The 24,725-nt window shown below is 42.8% G+C and overlaps 2 protein-coding genes and 1 long non-coding RNA gene across 3 annotated transcripts in view; 2 read left to right on the top strand and 1 right to left on the bottom strand.

The window, feature by feature from the left end:
• CDH23 (cadherin related 23) overlaps positions 1 to 24,725 on the top strand; it is a 626,459-nt gene that overhangs the window by 450,173 nt on the left and 151,561 nt on the right. Inside the window, exons 21-27 of the mRNA XM_019507822.1 lie at positions 5,585 to 5,692; positions 9,111 to 9,300; positions 10,944 to 11,089; positions 12,233 to 12,452; positions 13,435 to 13,587; positions 16,548 to 16,661; positions 18,124 to 18,272. Coding sequence (XP_019363367.1) covers positions 5,585 to 5,692; positions 9,111 to 9,300; positions 10,944 to 11,089; positions 12,233 to 12,452; positions 13,435 to 13,587; positions 16,548 to 16,661; positions 18,124 to 18,272 — 1,080 coding nt within the window. The remainder of the gene's footprint in view (positions 1 to 5,584; positions 5,693 to 9,110; positions 9,301 to 10,943; positions 11,090 to 12,232; positions 12,453 to 13,434; positions 13,588 to 16,547; positions 16,662 to 18,123; positions 18,273 to 24,725) is intronic.
• The window catches only part of CUNH10orf105 (chromosome unknown C10orf105 homolog), a 5,984-nt gene continuing 5,171 nt past the window's right edge, over positions 23,913 to 24,725 (bottom strand). Inside the window, exon 2 of the mRNA XM_019507824.1 lies at positions 23,913 to 24,708. Coding sequence (XP_019363369.1) covers positions 24,350 to 24,708 — 359 coding nt within the window. The 3' untranslated portion in view covers positions 23,913 to 24,349. The remainder of the gene's footprint in view (positions 24,709 to 24,725) is intronic.
• LOC109290978 overlaps positions 24,561 to 24,725 on the top strand; it is a 5,405-nt gene continuing 5,240 nt past the window's right edge. The window contains exon 1 of the long non-coding RNA XR_002095725.1: positions 24,561 to 24,602. This is a non-coding gene — a long non-coding RNA (uncharacterized LOC109290978). The remainder of the gene's footprint in view (positions 24,603 to 24,725) is intronic.

Genomic DNA, 24,725 nt, shown 5'->3' on the forward strand with positions numbered 1-24,725 from the left:
GGGCGGGGCTGGGCTGGGTGGGGTGGGGGGGCAGATCAAAGTCCCCTCAGTGAAGGAGGGAGTAGGGCAGGGGCTGTCCCTTCCGCCACAGACTTACCTGATTAAGGGTGGGGGGGCAGCACTTGCATGCATGCACGCGCATACTCAGCCCCCCAAAATCATTTTTTCTCCTTCTGCCTATGATGGAGAGTATCATCATGCCCCTTTATAAATCTATGGTGCATCCACACTTTAAATACTCTGCCCAGTTCTAGTCCCCACACTTCAAAAATGAAATGGAAGAACTAGAGAAGGTCCAGAGAAGGGCAACAAGGGTGATTAATGGTATGGAGGAGATTCTATTTGAGGAGACATTAAAGAGGCTAGGCATATTCAGTTTAGAAAAGAGATTCTTGGGAGAGAGAGGAAGGGGGGAATTACATGATAAGGGTTTACAAAATACTAAATGGTTAAGAGAGAGTAAATAGGGGTTTATTATTTACTGTGTCTCACAATACAAAAACCAGGGCTCACAAAATGAAACTGGTAGGTAGTAAGTTTAAAACTAACGGAAGGAAGTTCTTTTTCACACAGCATATAATTAAAGTGTGGAACTCATTGCCACCAGATGTTACGGAAGTGAACTGTTAGCTAGATTAAAAAAGGGATTGGACAAATTCTTGGAAGAAAGGGGCATCAGTAGTTATTCAGCAAGGGAGGTAGGGATACATACTCTGAATTAGAACTTTTTGGACCTTAAATGCTGGAGGCTGCAAGTGAGAGAGGAACAGTGGGGAAAAAAACCCTACTCATACCCAGTTCACTCTCCATCTCAGCATCCACACTCTGCTGCTGTGTGACACAGGATAGTGGTCAAGATGGGCCTATGTTCTGACCCAGTAAATGACAATCCTTATATTCTTATGGTGTGTCTGCTGCTGAGTTCTCTTTTGGGCTCCATGGGAGGGGACTGCTTTTCTAATAGATTCATTAAAAGGTAAAGAACATTTTCTGGAATGGAGATTTTAATTAGAAAAAAGTTACATTAACATAGTTCCTAAAAGTTTTTATAATTAGAGAGCCTGAAAACTCGGTGGGAAGTTGGTGTCTGCTTATAAATTTGGTCAATGCATTTAACAGAAACATACCTGGGGTTCACCAGGCTCCGCACCCTCTTGTGCCTAGAATGTAAAGGCCCAGAGTTCAGTGCTCTGGGAATCTTAATGGTGAATGTCTATCTGGAGCATCCAAGATCTATCTAACCACCACACTAGTACCTGTTAAACAGAAAGCATTGCCGTTGATAGCCCTAGAAAACACACAGATTGGGTTTCATATCACCAGTTGACCTGATCAGGAAATTTTCAGTGATTTGTTATTGGAAAATACCTCTTTATCAAAGGTATTTTTAGGGACATATTTGTTGCGGGCTAAACTTATGGTGGGTCCAGGATGAATTTATGGTTAAAACTGAAAGAGAGAAATAGATATCCACCTTGGAACAGCCAGTAACATGTTGGTCAAGGGCACATGCTTGGGAGTTGGGGAGACCCAGATTCAAGTCTTTATTCAGCCAGATTGAGACCTGTCACCAAACCAAAGCTGTGCCCAAAGACTCTTGGCTTCCTGTGGTGGGTGTCCTCCTGTCTCTGTCTTTGAAGTTGGTTCATTTTGTAAAAGTAATTAAATACAAATTGGATTAGAGAGAGGATGGTTTTATAACCTAGTTGCTGGGGAATTCACCTGGAATGTACAAAATTCAAATTTGAATGCATTTCAATGAAGATTTAATTGGGTTTTTTTAAAAAAGGAACAGCTCCATCAGGAAAGAGAATGGGAGCTCCCTTCCTCCCTGCCCTAACGGACTCCAAAATAGCCATAAAAGGCACTCACCTAAGAAGTGGCAAAGTAAAGACTTGAATCTGTCTGCCATACCCAAGCTGAGTTCACCAATCACATGGCTGTTCTGAGATGGGTCTTCCTAGGCACAAAGGGATTATTGCTGTTGTGCTGTGTTTTTTGGGAGGTAGAGGGGAGTCTGTCTGGGTGTGAATTGTGAATATTTTTTAAAACATTGAAAATTTTCACAAGCCAGGAAGAAATCCCTCCCTCCCCTGTTCTAATCACCCATGGTTGCACCATCCTTACGTGCCCAAGAACCTGCCCTCAATCAGTGAGCACACCGGGATAAACAAAAATGCCACCCCAGTGTTCTAAATAAAAACCGTGTGAGCGAGAAAGATCGCCATTTGTGGAACAATACCTGCATGGGAACAAGCTTGGGACATTACAATGAGACTGGAAAGAGAAAAAACTATGCAGTAGGGACAGTGATCCTGTAGCAGGCTCCAGCTACTGGGCTAGCTAATCTGGTAGATAACCTTTCCTTTTCTGACTTCTTTGCTGTTGTGAAGCAGCCATGGAAAAACAGCACTTGAGATTCACCATGGCCTGAGTGGGCCATCCTGTTACATCCCCTAGGATACCTCAGCCTCATCTAATAAGTCACTCTGGTGCCTAAAATAGAGATCATTGCCTAAGATATCTCTTGTGACCATTGATTTGAGATTCACCTGACCTACCACTGGATGGCACCAGTGCTCCACCTATGTGTATTTGCTAGACTGAGATTTGACCTTCTGTATCTCTTTGAACTAAGAAGATAGGAATACTGCTCTTGGGAAGGAGGGTGAGAGGGAATACTTACTAATAGCCTGCTAATAGTAAAACCCTGCCCACTCCTGGCTTCTTGTAGAGCTCTGGCATGATACTAGCACTCCCTATGGTTGGAGAGCTGCTGCCCATTCCTAGATTTTTGGGCCAAACACAATGGGGTTTCTTCATTTTGTTCTGCATTTTTGCTGGTCCTCTCTCATGCACAGGCACACACATGTTCAAAGAAAAAACTTGGAACAATGGGCAAAAAATGTAAAGCTACTGTAGTGAGCAGCTGTTTTACAATCAGTGTGCCCATTTTCTGATGGGTATGAGTGGGCTTTGGAACATGATAGAAGCTTACTGGGAACTTCCAGGGAAACTGAATTTAAAAAGAAAAGGTGCGCCATGAATTGAGTGCAGGTAGTTACCTAGCAGTGCATTCTGAGTGTGCCTGTGCTGTTAACCAACTTAGCCTCCTAATACCAAACTGTAGTTTGATTCACGTCTTCTCAAGGAGCAGCATTCTGCCACCACTTCTCTTTTCTGACAAGGCAGCAGAGCTGTGAGACTTTTCCAGAGAAGTCCAAGAAAAGCACTAATTTGTCTTGATTATTTGGGCGGTAATCTTGTTGAAAAACTCTGTATCTGACTACCAATCCCGTAAGCCATCTGGTTTCTGTGCATCTACCTCCAATCTTCAGCTGTTTCCCCATGTTGGAAAACATGGTTAACACTCACCATACCACCCCCTTCTTGCTGTGTATTCTGTACCCATTTCTGCTTTCCTTTTGTTCCCAACACTGCCTTCACTATTCATCATTTTCTTACCCCTTCCCAACCCATCTTTCATTCTCTTCTTGCTGCTTTCCCTTAATAGTCTTGCTCTTTGCTTTTCTCTCCATTTTGTAACATTCTTTCTCTGGGCAGCCCCTTCCATGCATCCTGCTGTAATGATAGATTTAGGTTCGCTGCTGGCCAGATAACTTTTCAGAAATATATTTAGTACCCTGGACAAAAAGCAGTTTTCCTAGGGGTACTAAACACACAGGAATATCGAACCCTGTAAATAATTTACCAAGAACAGTAATAAATCAAGGAGTCTGCTTGAACTCCATCTTACAGTGTTTCTAGGCTTGTCATTGTTGATAATGCAGCCATCTTCTTTATTTTTTTTTTATTCCTCAGGGTGATTAACATGTGAGCTTGCCTGAGGTAAAAAGGCCATGAAGACCAGGCACTGTGATTTTACTCTGTGAGATTAGCTTTATACTGTTACCTAGTGACCTCACAGAATTTACCTTGCGGTAAAACTTAAGTCATTGTCTTCACTGTGTCTAACCTCAGGATAGCAGATGCACGTTAGTTATCCTGAGGTTAAAAATGCAGCTGCTTTGTCTAATGCAGACAAGCCTTCTGATAGGAATTATAGGAATGTTCAATGCTCCTTGTTTTGCCAAAACTTGTTTTAAATGGGCTAGCTTACTTTCATGCAGTGATTTAATAGGGCATTCGCAGTAATCATTGGATTCCTAGTTAGAGCTCCCGCCAATCCTGAATACTGTATATTCCACTACTTCCCATAGGAAATCAGCAATCTCCTTTTGATCTCCCTCAAAGGCAGTGGCACGGTTTATCTTTTGGGGGACTCTGTGCAGAGGTTAAACTTTGGCTCTTAACAGTATTGCAATGGGGCCTTTGGCCAGCCTCGGGACCCATGCAGTTAAACTGTTTGCAATGACCTAATGCTGCTCCAGTTTAGGACTTCCATATGCTTACCTTACTGGTTTAAGTAATACTAGGGACTGGAACAGAACCATCAATGCAAGAGGAGCAGGATTTGTTTGGTTCCATGTCCCACAGCAGTAAGTATATGGACTCCCAAGCTGGAGAAAGTGTAAAAATGGTTGTGTAAAAATAGTTGTTTTGAGTTTTTAATCAATTTTTTTTGCCTGTGTCCCTTAGGGCCTTTTTCCATGAATATGGTAGGGTGTGAGTTCCCAGCCAGGTAATCATAGGGACCTTCCTCTTGTGGGTGGGTAGAAGGGGGAGCCTGAAACTTTTTCCTAGTTGGACAAAGGGTGTGTTTGTGTTGCTTCCTCAGAGCTCCTGGAGTACCACACACAAGCATGGCCCCACAAACCCTCTTCAGTTCTACATGCTCCAAACCTAGAAGTGAGGTAGTGAAGCCTCACTGAGGGCATCCCCCTTTGCCACTCTCAAGCATACTGGCAGCAGCAGAAGGCACCACCCTTAAATCAGGTGCACTGCCTCATTTTTGGGTTGAAGTGATAGGATGTGGCTAGGGCATATTGGGAGCTTCCTAGGTAGGTTAAGAATAATAATCCATTTTGAGTTCATAATGAATATTCCCACTATAAACCAGGACATGCAAGTGTTATGCTTGTCCAGTGAAGAAACAGAAGCTGTACCATGCAGTATATCTGTCTGTTCAAGAGGAAACAGCAGAGCATAGATGTCAGACATTGAGTGCTCTTCACAGTGCCAAGATTTGGAGTTAAAATAATCAGCATGAAATGAAAAAAACTGGAGAAAAGGCAAAATTGCTCAAATTTGCTTATGTGCTATGATTTAGTCACCTGGCTCTAGGCAAGGTATTTATAGAAAGGAGATCTACTCCCGTGATGCTCGTCACAGTGCTACCAAGAGCTTTCATGGTGAGAATCACCTTCTCATTTAGCATAAAAAATTAAATGGATTTCCAAAGAAAGCATTGCTGAGCCACCTCCTAGGGCAGCCATCTGTCTAAGAAGGATTCCATTGTTGGCACTGGCTTCAGGGAAAAAGATGAAGGGACTAGCATTGGACATTGTGAATCAGAGTCTTTCTGACATTAATAGCCAGAAGCACTCTTCCAGGTTTACAGATATGCTAGTGCTGTACTTGTTACTGGGTATGAAATCTCCTGTTCACTCTTGTGATTTTGCAGGTGAACATCACGTTGCTGGACATTAATGATAACTATCCTGTGTGGAGGGATGCGCCATACTACATTAACCTGGTGGAGATGACCCCTCCGGACTCGGATGTCACAACGGTATGCACAGCAATTACAATCACAGAAATGCAGCCTGTTAACTCTGGACCACTAAGAAGCCAGTTCGATCTTTTTACTCTCCAGACTGACTTTTAGCTTGTATAAAATGAGGAGGTGATGCCAAAATGCAAACATATCCAATAAATGCTTCTGCCTAGCAACACTACCAGTGTAACTCAACCTTGACCTGCAAAACCTTCTGCTAATACCAGTCCTTAGTCCCTCAGCATATCTGTAAATACATCCACCTGACCTACAGCACCCCATCCCCTCCACACTTTCAGCTCTGGCTGCCTCCCAAGCAAAGACTTGCACACACTGCCAAATTCATTTTCTTGGCTTTCATGGGTTTTGCATAGTGCAGAGATCAGTTGTTCTAAGAAGTCTATGCCTTTAATCCAGTGGTGCCGACATACCCAGAAAACAGGATATAAGCAGGAAATCTTGGTGCCTAGAGTCATTGAGTTAACAAGACTTTGTTAAAAGGAAAACTGCAATTCAGTTTATAAAACAAAATAATCATATCATCTAGTTACAAGTATACGTAAATCACCAATAACATTAATTGGTTGTTAAACATAATACATGAGACACGCACCATCTTGCATGTCTGTTGGGTAAGTTTGTGACAAAGGCACTGTTGCTTAGCAGATGAATTCCTGAACAAGGCTGCAGGCTTTCCAGGCTGCTTTATGGTAAATGCTCTTGTTTATTAAAAGATTTTCTTGTTAATTGAATAATGGTTTAAATTTCTACCATTGTTTTACACTATTTTCTAATCAATATTAGCATTTACTTTGCAGCAGCTATGACATTTTCCAGGCACATTGCTAATGTATCTGCTAAGTAGGAGTTCCTTTATTCCAGCTATTTTGACTTCAGTGAGAAGACAGTGGGCCTCGCAGTCATGGTCTATTGCAAGGCTGGAGACTCTGATCAACTGATTAGCTGTCACACTGGAAAGTGCTAGTGAAATGGCAGTTCTTGTTTAGAAACCTTCCACCACTTAAAATTATGGAGGCACTATTCTTTTGGCAGATACTTCTATCAACAGCAGTTTTCAGTTTTGAGGGCCAAATCCTTAAATATTGTATATCTTGGTAACAACATCACAGATTTTCACTACTGAGGATCTAGTGCACACACATTTCCACATGTACTTGTTTCCTTTATTAAGTACTTGTTTAGCTATCTAAGACGTGAAATCTGTGAAGACTTGTACTCATTCTGAACTCCATGTACATACAGTAGTCCCACTGAGGTTAACAGAAGTACTTTCAGTGCATAAGGTTAAGCATGTGTATAAGCCTCTGTAGGTTTGGAGCTTAAGGTCCTGAGACAACAGCAGTCCTTGCAGTTCCTTTGCATACAGTGTAGGCTTTCTGCAGCCTGAGACCGGGGTTTGTTCATTTTCCAGCCCTGGACTTGAACTTCATGTTCTCCACTGTGCATGTGGACCCTGATTTGATTAGCAAGGCATGAAAGTCCATATGGAGACATAGTATATGAATTGCATCCATGCTTTCCACCCTGATTGTGGGGTGTGTGTGTGTGTGTGTGTGTTTCTTTAAAGTCATGTTTTTGGCTGGTTTCTGCTTTCCTAGCCTCGCCTGCGACCTCCTTCAAGGACCTCTCTGAAAGGCATTGATTTAAAGCCTTTCAAATCCCTTCAGCAAAATAAAAGAGAGGGAGAGAGAGAATTATTTTCCATCACGCTGGGAGAAAAATGACGGGCGTGAAACAGAAAATAAATGAGGGAAAAGCGAGGAGAATCTACAAAATCATCAAACGGGAAAGACTGAAAAAAAACCCTCCTGTAATGAAACATTAATCTCTGGGGAAAAGAGGGAACAGGACTGGATGCCATTCTGAGTCCACCATGCAGAAATTAACTCTGAGATACCTCACAGGCCTGTTGACATCCCTTCCCCATAGGGAGAGCAGGCATTGCTCTCCAAGTGCCCTGTTTATTTGGACATATATTCTTTGGCTCCTCCTGCATCAGCAGAGAAGGGATGAGAGACCATGGCCCTTCTCCCTTGTGGCAATTAAAGCTCCCATGTAAATTAATCCTGCTCTCTCTGTGCCCTATTCCAAAGTGAGTAATTTTGACTGCCTGAATTCCCCCTGCAGTTCCACTGGATGCTATATTCTTTACTTCATCTGCTAAAGTGTTGTACAGTGTTGTTGTGCCCAGTTAGACAGCAACTGCCTTCCACCCTAGAGAGAGGCTGCACTTAAATGGTGGGCAAATAATCCTTAACTACTTCACGCGGCTATTGTGAATGTTGATTAGTCTCAGTAGAATACGTTGAGATCTATGCATGAAAGGTGCGATACAGATGTTCTGTATTTCTCCTCCAGTTTTTAAATTTGTAGCGATGTTTTGCATGCAATACCAGCTTTATTTTATTCAGCATGCTCTAATCTTGCTGCTTACTCCCCACTTGAAGTCATCTTGCATTTGACATCACAATTAGTTGCTGGGAAAATAATTATTATGTCACCAACATAATACAAATTTAGGTAAGGGGCAAGCAGCAGGAGCTGCTGAAGTCCCAAGTCATAAATATCTTATTTTTATGTAAATATCCCTCGTAATTAAAAATCCCAGGGGGAGAAAAACAAAACAGAAAATGTGAAACATGCAGGAGAATGATACCTAAAGAGAATGCATTTAAAAGTTTCCCATGAGTCAACACAAGTTCTTCAATTGTAATAAAAAACTTATGAATACTTTTTACCCTCCCTTTTGGTTTGCTTTAGGTTTTTTTCCCTAAGTTTATTTATTATAAATCAGACTTATCAAATAACAAATATAGCATTTAAATGTACATCCAATCTTCTAAGGCATGGGTGCTCTCAGCCTCCAGTCCACAAGCCAGATCTGGCTTGCAGAGTCATGTCATCCAGCCCGTGAGTTTCCCCACAGGTCTGAAAATTTGCTGCTGCCAAATTTCTAGATCAATGTGGAGCTCCATGGGCTGGATGGCCCCGTGCTTTGGATCATGTCGGTGTATGGCAGGATCTGGTTTGGGGGTCAGGTCAGCATGTGGAGTCAAGCTGGCAAGTGGCCAGATCCAGCATGTGAGAGCAAGTTGCACATGGTGTCAGGCCAACATGCATAGCCAGGCCAGCAGGCTGGACCACATCCAGGGTCTGACCCTGCTTCCTGACCTTGTGCACTGGATCTATTCCAGGGACTGGCCCCACATATCATCCAGCCCACAGGGCCAAAAGTTTGAGTACCATTGCCCTAAGATATATATCAAGACAGATGTTTATCTTCCATCAACAGCACTCCCCTAATCCAAATCAATTTAATTTACGTTTCAGTTCCTTATCTGTGGTCAGAGTCAGCCATACTGATGTACTCTTCTGGTTTAGCAAACTGGCATTTTATATTTGGTTTCTACAGGTGGTGGCTTTTGATCCTGACCTGGCTGAAAATGGCACCCTCCTGTACAGCATCAGGCCACCAAATAAATTCTACAGTATCAACAGCACCACAGGGAAGATCCGGACCACGGGTGTTGTGCTGGACAGAGAGAACCCAAATCCCCAAGAAGCTGAGCTGATGAGGAGGATTGTGGTGTCTGTCACAGACTGTATGCTTCACCTCAGTTCTTCTTTCCTTAACGCTTCCCCTCTTGCCTCCTCCATCCCTTAGCCATTTTTTTCTGTCCTGTTGCTTCAGAGATAGAATCTAGCTTTTTCCACATCTCTTTTTCTTTCTTTTTTGCACCTTCTGATGTCAAACTGAATGAGAATCACTGGGCTGGAACAATAGAAATCCTTTAAACTATCATGTTGCTTACTTTTTTGATACAGCAGGGCTTGTAGCAGACACCATGGTTAAGGTTACATACGCATTTGTATTCTAACCCCCAATTTTCATTTGCCTGTTGTTCCCACATACCCTGCTAAAATGTTCCCTGTCTGGCTTCAGTCTAGAGGTGAACTGGGTTTGGGGTGTTGTTTGTTTTTATTTTGAACAAAAACATGTCAGCCTCTTTTTGAGAAAAAAAGATAGGACAAAAACATTTGCTTTATTGAAGAAATAATCTTATTACTTCATTTAACAGCCCAGACAAAGAATTTAGAAAGGTGAAATTTGGCCTGGAAGTGTACACCTTACAGAGGAGAAGAGCTTGTGTATATTGCAGGGAAACTCAGGTTTGCTTTTACTGAGACACAACCAGGTGGCACTTTGTGCATGCACAGTATGTTTTGCAAGGGTTTTCTCACTTGGTTTGTAGTGTATGCGGCTCACAGAGACATATGTGGTTTACTTAGTTTTGTACTACAATGTGGATTTTAGGGAATCATTAGGAGAGTTTACTGCAACTTACGTACTTTCTAGGATTCATGGCAAGGCAGGGCTTACAGAGTATGCAGACATTCTCACATTCATAAGAGACAGAGATCAGAAAAGTCCTTCTCTATGGATTGTCAGAGGTTGGCGAAAGGCAGGGTCTTCTGCTGTGGAATATCTGAGAGCAGGCACAGTTATATTATGCAGGAGAGAAGTCCCACTCGTAAGCTCTTTACTAGATTTGTACTATGACTCAGGCACAGGAATCTGTTCTCTTAAGGTCTGCAGGGAGTGAGGAGGGTTCTCCTGCAGGATTTGTCACACTGCATAGGATAGGGCATTCCAATGGGATCTAGGGAAATAGTTATGTCAGTTAGGAAAAAAGGGCCATTGAAGTCATAGAAATGTCTTTTTTTCCCTCTGGAAACAGTATGTTAAGAAATCCTATTTTCTAATAATAATAGTAATGAAAAGAGCATTCTTATTGTATAGCTAAATACTAAAAAATGGGAAAGTGACAAAAAAAGGTTGTATGCACAACCTTACCTCTGCCCCCTTGTGTATTTCCATTACCACAGCAGAGAGTAAACTACATAATGACACATTTTTACCTACACAGAATGACTGGAGTCCTGCGAAAACATAGAGCTTGTCTTGCTTTACACGTGTGTACACATATTGCTATCATGTTGTCTGTTCCCAACTATTTACTGGCTCTGACGTTAGTATGCAGCATGGAGACTTGGCCTCTGAAGTGCCAGTTTTAGTTGGATTAATATCTCTGGTACAACCAGCCTAAGGGGAATCATCTGACATTACCCTCATTACAGAAAGAACCAGGACCTTGTCCTACTAAGGGATTTGTTTTGGGAGAGAAGGAATTATTGGCATTAACCTTCCTTGTAAATGAAGCTGTGTCTTTCCTGGACTCTGCAGGTGGAAGACCGCCATTACGGGCCACCAGTAGTGCCACGGTATTTGTGAACTTGCTGGATCTCAATGATAATGACCCCACTTTCCAGAACTTGCCTTTCATTGCAGAGGTCCTTGAAGGCCTTCCAGCAGGCTCATCTGTCTTCCAGGTAAATCTATTCTTCCCATTGCTTCTCTCTAAATTTGTATTAACTGCTTAACATGTGTAACAATGCTTCAGTGCTGTGGATGTAATTAGCGTTATTATTACTGCTGCTTTTGCTGAGGGCCTTCCATGAATTAAGCATTCTCCCCTGTAATACTGACAACTATCAGCTATCATCATGTATAGCCAGAGTAGGATATGGTACTGTTTAAGAGGGTCAGCTTTCCCTGTTTCCATGATTCTAAGACAGGATGTTGGGGATCTAACCAAAGGTCAGTAGAATCACTTAATCTGTTGTTCTGGAGATATTAAAAGTTCATGCTTTCCATAATCACCATTCCATGTCTAAGCCAGTTCTCATGGTCCATTTTTCGTAGACTAACTCCTTGGTTCTAGTTGTGGCTGTGCCACTGACTCATTGTTTTGGAGGTGTCACTTGTCTTCTCTCTGCTTCTCTTTCCACAGTATTAACCTACATCTCAGAAGACTCTGATAATTAGTTACAAAAGGTTTGCAAAGCACTCTGTGGCCATGCCATCATGGTAAACCTACCATGATTCAGAGCAGTGTTTGCAAAGCACCCTGTACTGTTCCAGGCAGGTTGCTTCTAAAACTGGAAGCTATGTAGTTACGTCCATGTGCACTTTAGATGGGGCTGCTTAGCACTGCTGAGTGAGAGTTAGCCCATCTCTGTGCCAGTTAGCAGGCCCATGGTGCCATGAGAACGTGGCTGTTCTGCTTCTGGTTTGGCAAGGAGCTCACTTAGACGGTACCACTCTGAAACACAGTAATGCTTGCATTGCAGATATGGCCTGTGAGTGCCAGCGAGTAGTATTCCCATCTTGGGATGTGCCAAGACAAAAGCCTTGTTTCCATCAGTGTAGCTTCAGATTTCTAAGTACAAAGTATATTTCAAAAGCAGCCTACATCATCACACCATACTCTCTCTGTGCTGTAACTATAGGCAGATGTGATATTTTAAGTACCATTTGTGTTTAACACAGTCTGTGGAAAATGGCATATTTTTCTAGGTATGTCTGAAGTTTATCTACTGCTCCATTATCCCCATCAAGGGACTATGTTCAAGGTTCTGTTACAAGAAGTGAAGTTTTTCCCTTTTCTCATCCTCTGTTCTCCCTTTCACTAGGTGGTAGCTATCGACCTTGATGAGGGTCTGAATGGGCAGGTGACCTATCGCATGCAGGTGGGAATGCCCCGAATGGACTTCGTCATCAACAGCACCAATGGGCTCATCACCTCCGCTGTAGAGTTGGACAGGGAAAGGATATCTGAGTATTACCTCAGGGTGGTGGCAAGCGATGCAGGAGTACCATCCAAAAGCTCCACCAGCACCCTGACTGTCCGAGGTGATTATACTGCTGGGGCCCCCTGTGCTGTTACAGTCGCTCAAACCATTAGAGTTCTTGCCTCTACTTGGCTGGTGAGAAAGGACATGTTTCTATATACTGTGTCCTGGAAGCACCACGGTCATGTGGTACAATGGGAGTTGTCATACTACTGTCTCGACATAGGTTTGTGCATTGCTTAAGAATTAGGATCTCAGTGCCGAACATTTTTGTTTGTTAAACCTGTGTTTTAATTGGTATGATTAAATTTGTGTTTCACGTGCCATTAGAACCTCATATAAACATAAACATTGGAAAAGAAATAATGCTCAGCCTTGTTTTTGGAAGGAAATGTGCCTCTACCTCTAGCTACTGAGAACTCTCTGCTATGTACCGGGAGATAACTCTTTCTACACTTAAGCCCCACATTTTCTTGCAGGAGGAGGAAGGGAGTCTGCTTCTGTATATTTTGTTCCCTAGAATCTGCTCAGATTGTGAACTCTTAGAGTTTATGGTCCAAGAAAACTTTTCAAGCCAGGGATGTTTTTTCTGACCATGTCTATATGGCTTCCCTCCTTACCCCTTGTGCACTGCAAACAAAATAAGTCCCAGTCATTTGCTTCTGGATGCACTAAATCTGACAAGTATTCAGAGTTAGGTCTCTCTGAAGCAATCCAAGTGCTTCCCATTGCCACTCTTAGGGTCTCCTGACAGAGAGCCTGAATGTGGCCCTGGAGCGCTCAGTCAGGTTTGCTTCAAGCCACCTAGTTTGCTTCAAGCCAGCCTCTGGTGCGGGTAGGAGCACTGAATTGGTGGGGCTTATTTTCCTGCATTCCCAGGGTCATAGCCAGTGGGAATTATAAGCAATGCAAAGTTCCAAACAACGATCTGCAAAGAACCCATTCTGAAGAACCCATGAGTTAGCAAATCACCTTTTCAGTCTAGCAAAGAAGCCAGGGTACATAGCTCAAGGGCACACTTGGCCATCTGTTCTCTCTTTCAGTTCTGGATGTGAATGATGAGAACCCCACCTTCTTCCCAGCTGTCTACAATGTCTCCCTGCCTGAAGATGTACCCCGTGATTTCAAGGTGGTCCGACTGAACTGCACTGATGCTGATGTGGGGCTGAATGCTGAGCTCAGTTACTTCATCACTGGTATAAAGCTTTTCTAAGGCTTCTTCTTGTGTCAGATATATCTTAGTTATACCAGTCATTCAAGTGCAGTGGAGAACACTGATCAATCCTAGAGATGTTCTAAAGTTCTGATGCAAAGCAATGTGGGTAAAAATATGCAAATCAGACAGCCAAAGGGGCTTTTCATCCTGTTGTTGCTTTGCATGACTGATTTGCATGGGGATTTGCATATGTTTTCCTACGATGCTTTGCAAATGATAGGAAAACTGTTTTGGGCTGTTTGATGCTGAGAATTATCTATGCTTCATCAACCTGAAAGAGACATCAGCTGTGTGTGTCTGTGTAACATGGGCATTAGCATTTGAAGCAGGAACTGTTTCTGGTCTTAGCAAAATCAGGTGAAGTGTCTGCCACTATGCAAACATGATAGAAAATGTGCCACTACGCAAACATGATAGAAAATGTGCCTGTTCCTGGCTCTGGGAATGCTGCTGACGTAACTGTTAGGCTCAGATCCCTTTCCATTCTGTCTTTCAAGTATACTTCATTTTTAACTCCAAGTATTCCTAGCACTGCCCAGACACAATCGGCTGAGGTAGGAATACAAGCTGCAGCTGAATGCAATTTTCAGTAATGTCCAGGGATGAAACAAAGGACATTTGTGACTTCTAATTTCAGATCCATCCCTAGAAGTGGGGTCAGTTGTATGCATGATAGAATATAAACTGAGAAGCTAAAGGGAGGGTGAATGTACGGGGGTGTGCTCAGTAAGAGAGTGTAAGAGAAATGATGGTGCATTTCTCTGTACCCAGGGCAGTGTTGTCTGGGTGCCTGTAGGTTTTGGGGTGGTGCTGCTGTCTGTGGGTGTTGCTGTGGTGTTCTGAGAGTTTGCAATTTGTGTTGCTGAAAAGCTTTGGAGTGATGCTCTGTGCAACTGCCCTTTCTTTCCCAGCCGTTCCAAAAGTTATGCAGTATTGCCCTCTGCTGTATGGAAGTCGGTATGGTACCCCAGATACCATACCTGTTAGCTTTAGCTGCAAGTATTTGCAACCTGTAGCTGATAGAGAAATGCAGTACATTATTTACTTCTCTTTACATTCTTCTTATACAGTTTGATTCTCACTCAGATGGTTTTGACTGAGATAGGAGGCAAAACACTTCTGTCACATCCTTCCTTTCAGTATCAGCAAAACAAGAAGACAAAAGGATGTAGCATTGTGTTTTCAAAGTAAATCTGTGGCTGAAAGCATGTCTCTATAAATGTAGCACCTCCTTAAACAATATGCTATACATTGTTTATGTCTTAAACAACATGAAATAAAAACCCCCACTCCATGTGCTCCTATCTGCCCACATTACTGATATAAGCATGCTTTAACTTCTGTTACCACTGCAGAGTCAATAAGACAACAGGAGAGCAAGCCAGGTTGGGAGTCCTGATCATAGGCTTGGCAGTGCTTGCTTCTCCTGTGACCTGGAGGTTGCATTGCTTCATCTGATTTGCCCCTATAGGTGTAGGACAGTGTTGTGTAATAATGACTGTAAGACCATGCCCACATCCCAGTGCATTCACCCTTCATTTAGCCACTCAGTTTCCATTCCATCACCAGCATGACCCCACTTCTAGATCTGAAATAAGAAGTCCCAAATCCCTTGTGCATCATTTATAAATAGCTACATTCTAGCTGCAGAAAGTAAAGAAAAGGCAAAGCAACCCCAAACAGTTTGCTCTTCAGATACCAGATGAGGTTTCTGGATGTGCTGATAGGTGGCAGTGGTGGGAACTCACTTGCAAAGTGAGTGCATGTAATATGAGATAGGTGCAAAACAAAGAAACTGTTACTGTTACTTTGGAGTTGCTTTTCTCACTGTGGCTACATGGGGTTTGTCCCACAGCCTGTCTCCTGAAGTAAGAAAATAGCTGTGTGTTTCCCCCTAGGTCCCATGAAAGTTGTTACATAAAATGATCTACTTTTCCCTGAAAGCAATGAGAAAACTGCCCATTTGTCTTTTACTTAACACAGCATTTCCTATAACTTGTAAAAGGCTGTTATCTATCCAGTAAAGGTCTTGTGTAATCTTTGGAGCAATGGAGAGAAGAAGGCATATTGTTGGTTTGTTTATTCATAACCATGGAAAACAAAACCTCTTTTCAAGCATGGGCAGATTGTTTTGGTGTACCCAGTTTGGTCACAGACCAGGTCATGCAGCACAGGGTTGTGCTGGCTAAAACATAGCATGGCAACGTTGTTTTGTTGTTTAGGTCAGAAAGGGTTGTGTAAGCCTTGCTGGTCACTGCAAGGTCATGTGAGGGACTGGACTAATTGAATCATACCAAGTAGCCCTAAGGGTTGGGAGAACCATAGGATATTTCATAAAGATGAAAGACTTTGGCTGTGCTATCTTGTCCTATATCCTGGAGATTGCATTGCTTCATCTGATGTGCCGTACCAGATGACATCATTGATTATGTAATGACTACAGGTGCCTATAGATGTGCTTGGGGGTGGGGCGGCGGGGTTTAATTAGAGCAGTTCCCACAGAGCCACTCTAACTAAAATGCCTCACTGTCACATGTATTAAGCATCTCACATTTCAAAATGGCCACAGGGGCACTAACTAAAGTTCATTCAGCAAGTTTTAATTAAAGTACCCCTGCTTCCATTTTGAAATGTGAGATGCTTAATACATGTGATAGTGAGGTATGCTAATTGAGTGTTATCTGATGCGTTTGAATTAGAATGTGTCAGATCATGTCTATAGTTACTCTGTGAGACTAAGCCATTTCTCGTCATTGCTTAAGAGACAAAGCAGCTGCCCACTGTGGTGTTCTCTGTATGTAGGAAGCATCACTTTGGATCAGTGTTGGTGTTTTTCTAACAAAGTACATTGGATAGATTTCCACTGGTTGGTTTATTTTAACTTTGTTTGTTCCTTTGTTCTTTCCACCTTTAAAATTGTTTTGTTCTCTTCTCCTGCAGGTGGAAACCAGGATGGCAAATTCAGTGTTGGCTTCAGAGATGGAGTGGTCAGAACAGTAGTGAATCTTGACAGAGAGACTGTGGCATCCTATACCTTGATCCTGGAGGCCATAGGTAAGTGTTTCCCCCCTTTACTTTTTGTGCATGTTTGCTTTTTGCTGTTCGAGCAGTTGGGTTAGGTTGCAACAAGTCATGTTGCCTTACAGATGCAAAGATAGAAAGAACTGTCTACAAAGCATCATGCCAATCCAGTCTGTGAGATTTGTTTTAATATAATAATAGGGTTTATATCTTGACCTGCACATGGCGGCAGCTGGTTTTAATGGTTGCCAACTAAGTTAATTATCTGTGTTGGTTGCGTCCTGGTGTTTCCTACACTGCTCCACTGTGACCTGAAGGAAAACCTCCTCCTCAGGGTAAGAAGGAGATTTAGTCTTTAGTTACAGTATATTCTGTTGCAATAGTAACATTACACTGTGGAATTATGGTGCCACAAAGTCAGTCTCAAAATGTCAGGCCAGCCCCTGCCAATTAACACTGTGGAGCCAGCTGGCATGATTAAAGGGACTAAATGCCAGAAACATTTTGGCCACAGTCACCACAGGGCTACAGTGCTGTGTTAGTTTCCAGGACATTTTATGAAAGAAGAAATTAAATGGTAAAGGAAATTCCCATGGAACACAGAATCTGTTCTTGAGGGAATGCAGGTGAAAACCAGGTGATAGATGCACCAGGATAATATAATCAAGTTACCAGTGGTTTCCTGGTATTTAGAGATGAGGATAATAAGATCTCTCTGGTAAAGACTTTGGCCCCTTTCTACTTAGCAAAGCAGAGGAGAATTCTATCTTTCCAATTGCCAAAGAACCCCTTGCACAGTTAGGTTGTCTCTTGTATTACCGATTGGTGGGTGGGAAAGTTGGTAAGCATATCTAAAAACATAAAGGATCAGCTCAGATCATCAAATAATTATCCAAATTCTTGTGTTTTCCAAGTTGGCAGGTCCCATAGCCTCCAACTTTGATACCTTAGCATTTGGCTTATGTCAAGGTATGTTGTTAAAAACATGTTAAATTCTTATTTTTCATTACTCTTGGTAACCCTTGGAAACTTAAAACCAACCTGCATTTTTTGCTACTTCTATGTCATTGATCCTATAGATAGGATCCTATGATCCTATATGCAGTCATGCTTTATCAGAGCAGGGTATTGTGTAAACACTGTTCTCCCATGGGTTTTAAAATTTCATTAATGATGAAGAGAAACAGGATACAGGATGTGAAGGTCATGTTCTAGGCCTCTTAACTTTTACCAGTTTCTCAGTAATTGGCAATGAGTTAATGGGTCAGTGCATGTGATTGCTATGCTTATATTTCTTATGATGTCATACACTGGTTCCCAGTAGAAAGGGAGTAGTAGTCTCACTTAGGAGACCTTTCACTGATGACCAACCTCTTGGCATAAGTGGACAGTTCTTAATTTAGTAGCATAGTAATACTGAAGGGATTGTCTTAAACACTTCCTGTGTTTAAGAAGGTGAGGCAAATCACTCCATTTTTAAATTTTTTTTTTACAGATAATGGCCCTGCAGGGAACAGGCGGACTGGGACAGCCACCGTGTACGTCACTGTGCTAGATGTCAATGACAACCGGCCTATCTTCCTTCAGAGCAGTTATGAGGGAAGCGTACCTGAGGACACCCCAGAATCCAGCAGTATAGTTCAGGTAATTGAATCTCCATTTTTCCTGGGTCCAATAGTAGAGTGTGAGATGGGGAGTCTCACCTCCATTCCCTCTCTCTACCTTCTTGCAGTTAGCTAGAGAGAGCCAGATACTGAGGTATCTTTCCACCTCTAAATCACAAGATTACCTCTTTGCCAGTGCAAAATTATTCGTGTTTCTGTACTTGTTAGTCACTCATTTCAATCTCTAGATGGTCTAAAAATCAACAGAGAGGCAATCTGGTAGAAAGGAAGCTGGGCAAGTACAGACGGGGGTTCAAACAGTAATGCTATGAAGGAAAAAACTTGAAATGGCTTCTATCCATTTTTGAGAGAGAGAACTGCCAGCAGATGCCTTTTCTTTTCACTTTCTTTGGCTTTTCTTCTCTTTCTGGCTCAGTTGGCGTCATGTGTGGTATGTGAGGCCACGGCCCTAGCAGCAGCAGAGCTGTATTTTGTGAGTTCCAATCCTGCCTTGGGTAAACTAACATTTTCCACAGTGTGGAGAGGAAGGAGAAAAATAGGCAGGTCTCAGTAGCAGGCACCAAAGGCACCAGAACAGAGCTGCTTTCACAGGGACGTTTGGCTGAGGCCTTAGCATCTTTTCTTTCCTCCTAGGGAGTTAAGAGGCTGGGAGGACACAGAGCTGAGTTTCTGAAGAGAGCAAGTGTGTATGTAAAGAGGCTCTGAGGGGAAAATAGTAAGAAAAGAGGTTGGAGTCTCATTTTTATTTTTGTCTCCCCTTTGGAACTTGCCATCAGTAGCTGAATGGCTGAATGAACAGCTGAATGAATGCATGTATTCATTGAGCCTCTGAGCTGTTGGTTTCCAACTTCACTTCAAATCAAAACACTTTCTGGAGCAGGCACCCAAGAGTCTTTGCAGTGCACCCTGAGAGGGCTTCTTGTGTCTTGAATGTATGGCTTGGTGCTGGAAAAGGGATAGAGCTTTGTCCCTGTCCTGTGTTGGAGAAGGAGAAAGCAAAGCAATTTACTGGAAAAAAATGAATGGGGCCTTTCACCTGCAGAGAGTTGATTTGATCCTCACCCAGCTTGGTAATAACTGAAAGTCGTTATATTCCAGCACCTGCGGTTCAGGGTGGCATTTGTAAAAGACATTTCCTTTCAGAGCAACTTGAAGTGCTCTTGTGTCCTCACAGAAATGTGTCCTATAGGTACGGTCCTCTGATATTCTCATTTTTTAGCTTTTCATTTGCTAGTTCTGGGTTATTCAGAATGCCTGTGCTCCACTTTAGCTATGCTAGAGTGTAATTTTTTTAACGATATCAGTGTACCCAAAGGTCGTGTGCCCTTTTTAGTGTATGCACATATACAACTGAAGATATATGTAGAAAATCCAAGAACTGGGCAGGCTGTGAGTTTCTTCAAACCCTAGGATCCACATCATCAAGATGTGGGGGAACTGTTTCTGTTCATATTAAACCTGATCTCCACAATCGTGTATGCCCTCACTTCTTAGGCTGCCAATTCAGTGCCATGTCCACATACAGCAATTTAGCATATAAGTAAGAAAAAAAATGGGTGAATTCAGTGCTTGTCCAATAGGAATTAAAAGAATTGGGATTGCAAAGTATCTCTGATGACTTTGAAATAGTTAATGTGGGGACCCCCTTCCTGAAGGGGACATGTGACCAGTCTGCATTAGGCTATCTGGAACTCACAGGTGAGAATGTAAATCTCCACCCTAGATCTAGGACCGTGTACTTTCAGACTTCTCTTCCATCTGTGTAACACCAGGTCAGAGAACTAACCTCCCATTTCTGGGCAAAGGCTGAGAATCATGAAATTAATCTCAGCACCCATGAAAGCTCCTTTCTTATACATTTCCTTTCTACCTGATAAGTCATGGCCATCCACAGCAAATCCAGAAATGACAGATAACACAATTAATTACAGGATTGACATGATTTTCTGTACTATATGGGTGTATAATACAGAAAGTTAATGTTTGGCAAGTAAGCCCCCAAGGTGAGTTATAGCAATATTCCCCAGAGACTGTTTTGCTGCATCAAGTTGCTGAAGCATCTTGTGCACCAGCTCCACTCCCCCAGCATTTGCCACCCCTCCTCCTGCGAAGTGAAGAGCTTGCACTATACAGCTGCCTCTCCCAGATCTGCACAGCTAAGTATCCTCCTGCTCCACTAGATTCCTCTGTTCCCCACACAGGGTCCATTGAAGGTTCCTCTGACAGTACAGATTCATTTTATAGGGGCCAAAGATTTATCTCTGGTTGTCTTTGTAATTAGCCCTTGTCGTTTTGGAGGAGCAGTGACAGGATGAACTTTCTGCTTTGTTGATACAGCCATGGCATTTAGATACCTACTGAAACTCAAGTTTTGTTTCCAAGTTCTGGTGGATTTGCTCTGGGTACCCACAGGCTGATCAGGCCTCATCTTCAAAGGGCACGTGCTGGTCTCGAAGGTTTTGGTTTATTTTTCCTAATCAAATATGGCACATGGTGGTCTGTGCACCTGCATTGAGCCCTTTTGATGAGAGTTAAACTGAATAGGTTTTCTCATGAAAAGGTGTTTTTAAGAAGAAATATAAATGCTTGGACAATATCTCTTGTTTATGCAGGAATCTTTTTGTTGCTTCAGCGTGGCATGGTGGTCCATATTAAGAAGCAATGCAACAGCAGCTCAGAACCAGAACCAATCTTCATAGTAGAACCTCTCCCCAGAGACGAAGATGCTTTCTAATACACACGCTACAAGAAAATGTCCCTGAAAGTCTGAAAGGGGGAGGAGGTGACAACCTTGCAGAATTCACCAATAAAACCCACTTCAATAACCCAACTTTTTATCAAAGGAGAGTAAAATGCATTACACTGCATTTAAACCATGTCAGTTAAGACAGCAATACAAGAAAAAGGTCAATTTAGCTCGATTGAGTGAGCTGAGGTAGCTGCTTTCTCCCTCCCCTTGGAATTTCCCTGACTTTTCTAATGTGTTACAGGCTTTTAGGGTTAAAAATGCTCAGGACTTAACAGTTCCCAATTTTCTTGAGGGGGCACCTGCCACTTCCCTGATCATACTGTGAACTGTTCAGTGCTGGGCATTTCATTTAAATAATGAAATAGGAACTGTCGGGGCGACATTTTTTTAATTGGCCCTAAAATATTAAAATATGCCATTTTTATTTATGCTGCCTTCTTCAGGCAGCCTTTCTTTAACAGGGGAGCTGATAATCCCACTGGTTGTAAGTCCTTACAGGTAACCTCTCTCACTGGTTTTACATCCTGTTCAGCAGAAATGAGTGGGTACATAGTTCCTTTCCATGTAACTGCATCTGGACCATCCAGAAGACCTTTATCATGCTTTCACCTTTATTATGCACAGATTTACCTGATCCTCCTGTTCACTGAAACAGCTCCTCAGCAGACATTTGTGATTTATCATTAAATGTTTGACAGCCTGAGAATTATAATTTGGCAATATCTATGCAGATATTCTCTGGGAAGCAGAGGCATGCATGACACCTGTTTAGGAAAAGGCCAGCTGAAAGAACACATTTTCTGTGTACAAAACTTCAAGCTGTTCTAGAATGACAGTGAGTGCCTTTTAAAGGAGGCCCTGATTCAAAAACAAACCAGCTAAAAGAATAAACATTTAAGTACCCTAAATGAAATACAAGAGACATCTTCAAGAAGTATTTCTGCATAACAGGAATACAGTTTCAGATACACCATTTACAGTATGTGTAGTATACCTACCTTCAGTCACCCACTTGAGGGGCCAGCATTTGTTATGTGGTGAGATTCAGGCTGTTTGGCCAAGTCACTTGTTTAGATGTTGTGATCACCTATACACTTGCCCAACGCCTGCTCCAACGCATTCTAATTAGCACAGGTGGCAGAGTACTTCTCCAAGCATGGCTGTGAAACCCCTGGAGTCCCTGCAACCCTTACTTTCTGGGCAATCACCCCTTCTATCACCATTATGTTTATTATTATTATAAATGAGGCTGCCCCAGGGTTTCCCAAATTACTGTCAAATGACCACCAGGTGCACTGCGGTCCTTGCCTTATGGGCTAATTGCACGGCTTGGTTCCTCCTCTACACCGTGCCCCATGCGTTGCAGATGATATCCTCATTGTTCTCTTTTGCTTAGCCTCTCACTAGGCCCCTGGACACTTGCTGGTCCCACCCTCTCAGCCTCTCACTAGGCTTCTTAGATCAATTAGCCCTGGCCCGCACCTGCCAGCAGCTTCGCGGGCTAGCTGATCTCTTGAAGTGGCAGGCATCCCAAGTGCCCTGCCACAGCAGACTCAATCAAGTCTGCTGTGACTAGTTTAGAATACTCCAGCAGCCTTGGTGTCACATGTATTCAGCATCCCCACATTTCAAAATGGTGGCAGGGGGTGCTTTAACTAAAGCTCATTGAATGAGCTTTAGTTAAAGCACCCCCTGCCACCATTTTGAAGTGCAGGACACTGAGTATACAAGACACTGTGGGCATTTTGATTAGAGCAGCAGAGCTCTGTTTCTTCCTCCTCCACATCCTGAAGCATGTGTAAAAAGATGCCCTGCATGACTTAGCCAGCATTTTCCAAAAGAAATTAAGTAGCAGCATTTGAACTGCTTACAACAGCTTCTTACAGGTGTCTGCTGGACCTCTCCCCATTTCAGACCTGGAAGCAACACCTCTAGACATGTTTGTGAATCTGAAGTAAAAACAATCTCAGCTCCCCTTCCACCCATCCTCAAACCCTACTTCTCAGCATTTCCTAGAAAGGGTCACTTAACAGTTAAAAGGCAAAAGATCCCCTGGAGCCCGGTGGTAGAAACTCCCCAGAACCCCAGTAGGGATTCTTATAAGAGCAGGTATTCAGCTTTTCTTACGAGAATTAAAGGCTGCTGGCTTATTTAAAAGAGAAAAAAAACGAAAAGAACTCAAAAATATTGTATTAGTTAAATTTAGGTGGGTTTAGCAAAGCTTCATATGCTCAGTGACCCAGAGATAGACCTGCAGAGCACTATTAGTTTTCCATTTATCTCCTCACTCATGAGTACCTAGGAGCCCTTCACCTTGGGAATAACAAAGAGGACTCCCTTCAGAGCCCAACAGTGCTTGGGATGCTCCACATCCTTATTTTAAAAGAACATGCCTATTTTGTAAACAGTGCTCACAGGACATCACTCTTTCCCATAAAATGTCCAAATTAATAGCACAGCATGATGATGATGTGCCACTCTGTGGCACTGATCTATCTCAGCATTGAAGGGGTTAGGATTGCTGTGGGGTAACACTGTAGTGGAAAAGAAACTTTTGGCAGCTCAAATTCCACTCCTGGATCAGCTGTTTAGCTGAACATCTGAAGGGAGAATCTAAACCTAACAATACCTACAAGGCATTTCTTCTGACTCCTACCTCCTTGCAAGCTAAATACAGTGCCTTGAACTGGATCTGTTTCCCTCCACCTATCCTGGGTTATAGTACATAAGACCAAGTTAAGGGAATGGTTCTCTGCAGTTTAGCCACAGTCCCACACCTGGCTGGAAATAAACTTCTGCTTCTTCATAAGTAGAAGACTGTGAAGTCTTTCTGTCCTTGGCAAAACCTTTGGGAGTTCCTCTTCTCTCTGAACTAGGAGTTTTATTGACTAAGGTTTCTGAAGAGAGTCAGATATTTTAACATTAGCATGAACATGCTTTATTATAAAAGAGATGGAATAAAGACTTTAGACTACCAAAACTTGGATAAACAAAGACATGTTAACAGCAGGGGACACTTTCCAAGCAGAAATTTACAAATTAGTGATGCGTCAGTCAAACACTTCCCTAAGCCAGTACTGCTGGTCATATGTCACTGCTGATGTCTAGTACCAGGTTAAAGGGCCCCAGAAACAGTCCCCATTAGCTTTGTTTGGATCCATCCAGAAGTTACAAAGTGTCATGTTCCTATGCTGTCAGTTATGAGAATCCAAAGGCACAGGAGCTGCTTCCTTTCTATTCTTCCAAGTGTTTTTGGATGATTTGAGATCTTATTGATAGTAGTGAATGGTTTGAGATACTGGGAGGTGCGCTGGTTTCTGAAGCAGAATTGTAGAGGAACAGCAGCATCACATTTTAGTGGACTCCATGAAGTCCCAGTCCTGGGCGGCTGGTGGCCTTCTTGGACAGGTCCGATGATGCTGGGAGACAGGCTGGCTCCGTCGGAAGCTGTTTATGGAACGCCTCAGGGAGCCCAGCCGTTTCCAGAGCCTCAGCTGTGGTTCGCTGGCATCCTCTGGGTGGTAGGGCATGCACTCATGTGTTCCATAGCGGGACTGGTCCAGTGCTGCTGGTTTGCAAAGAGTAACAAAGATAAAACAGGTGGCCAGGAGAAGGAAGATGCAGATGAGTACAATGATGATAGGCAGAGGGTCTGACTTTTCCACTGGGGGCCCAGAGCTTAGTGGGACCGAGTTAGTTGCACTAGCTATGAATTAAAGAATA

Source organism: Gavialis gangeticus, unplaced genomic scaffold (genome assembly GCF_001723915.1).
Source record: "Gavialis gangeticus isolate Ggan-Ray unplaced genomic scaffold, GavGan_comp1, whole genome shotgun sequence".
NCBI lineage: Eukaryota > Metazoa > Chordata > Crocodylia > Gavialidae > Gavialis > Gavialis gangeticus.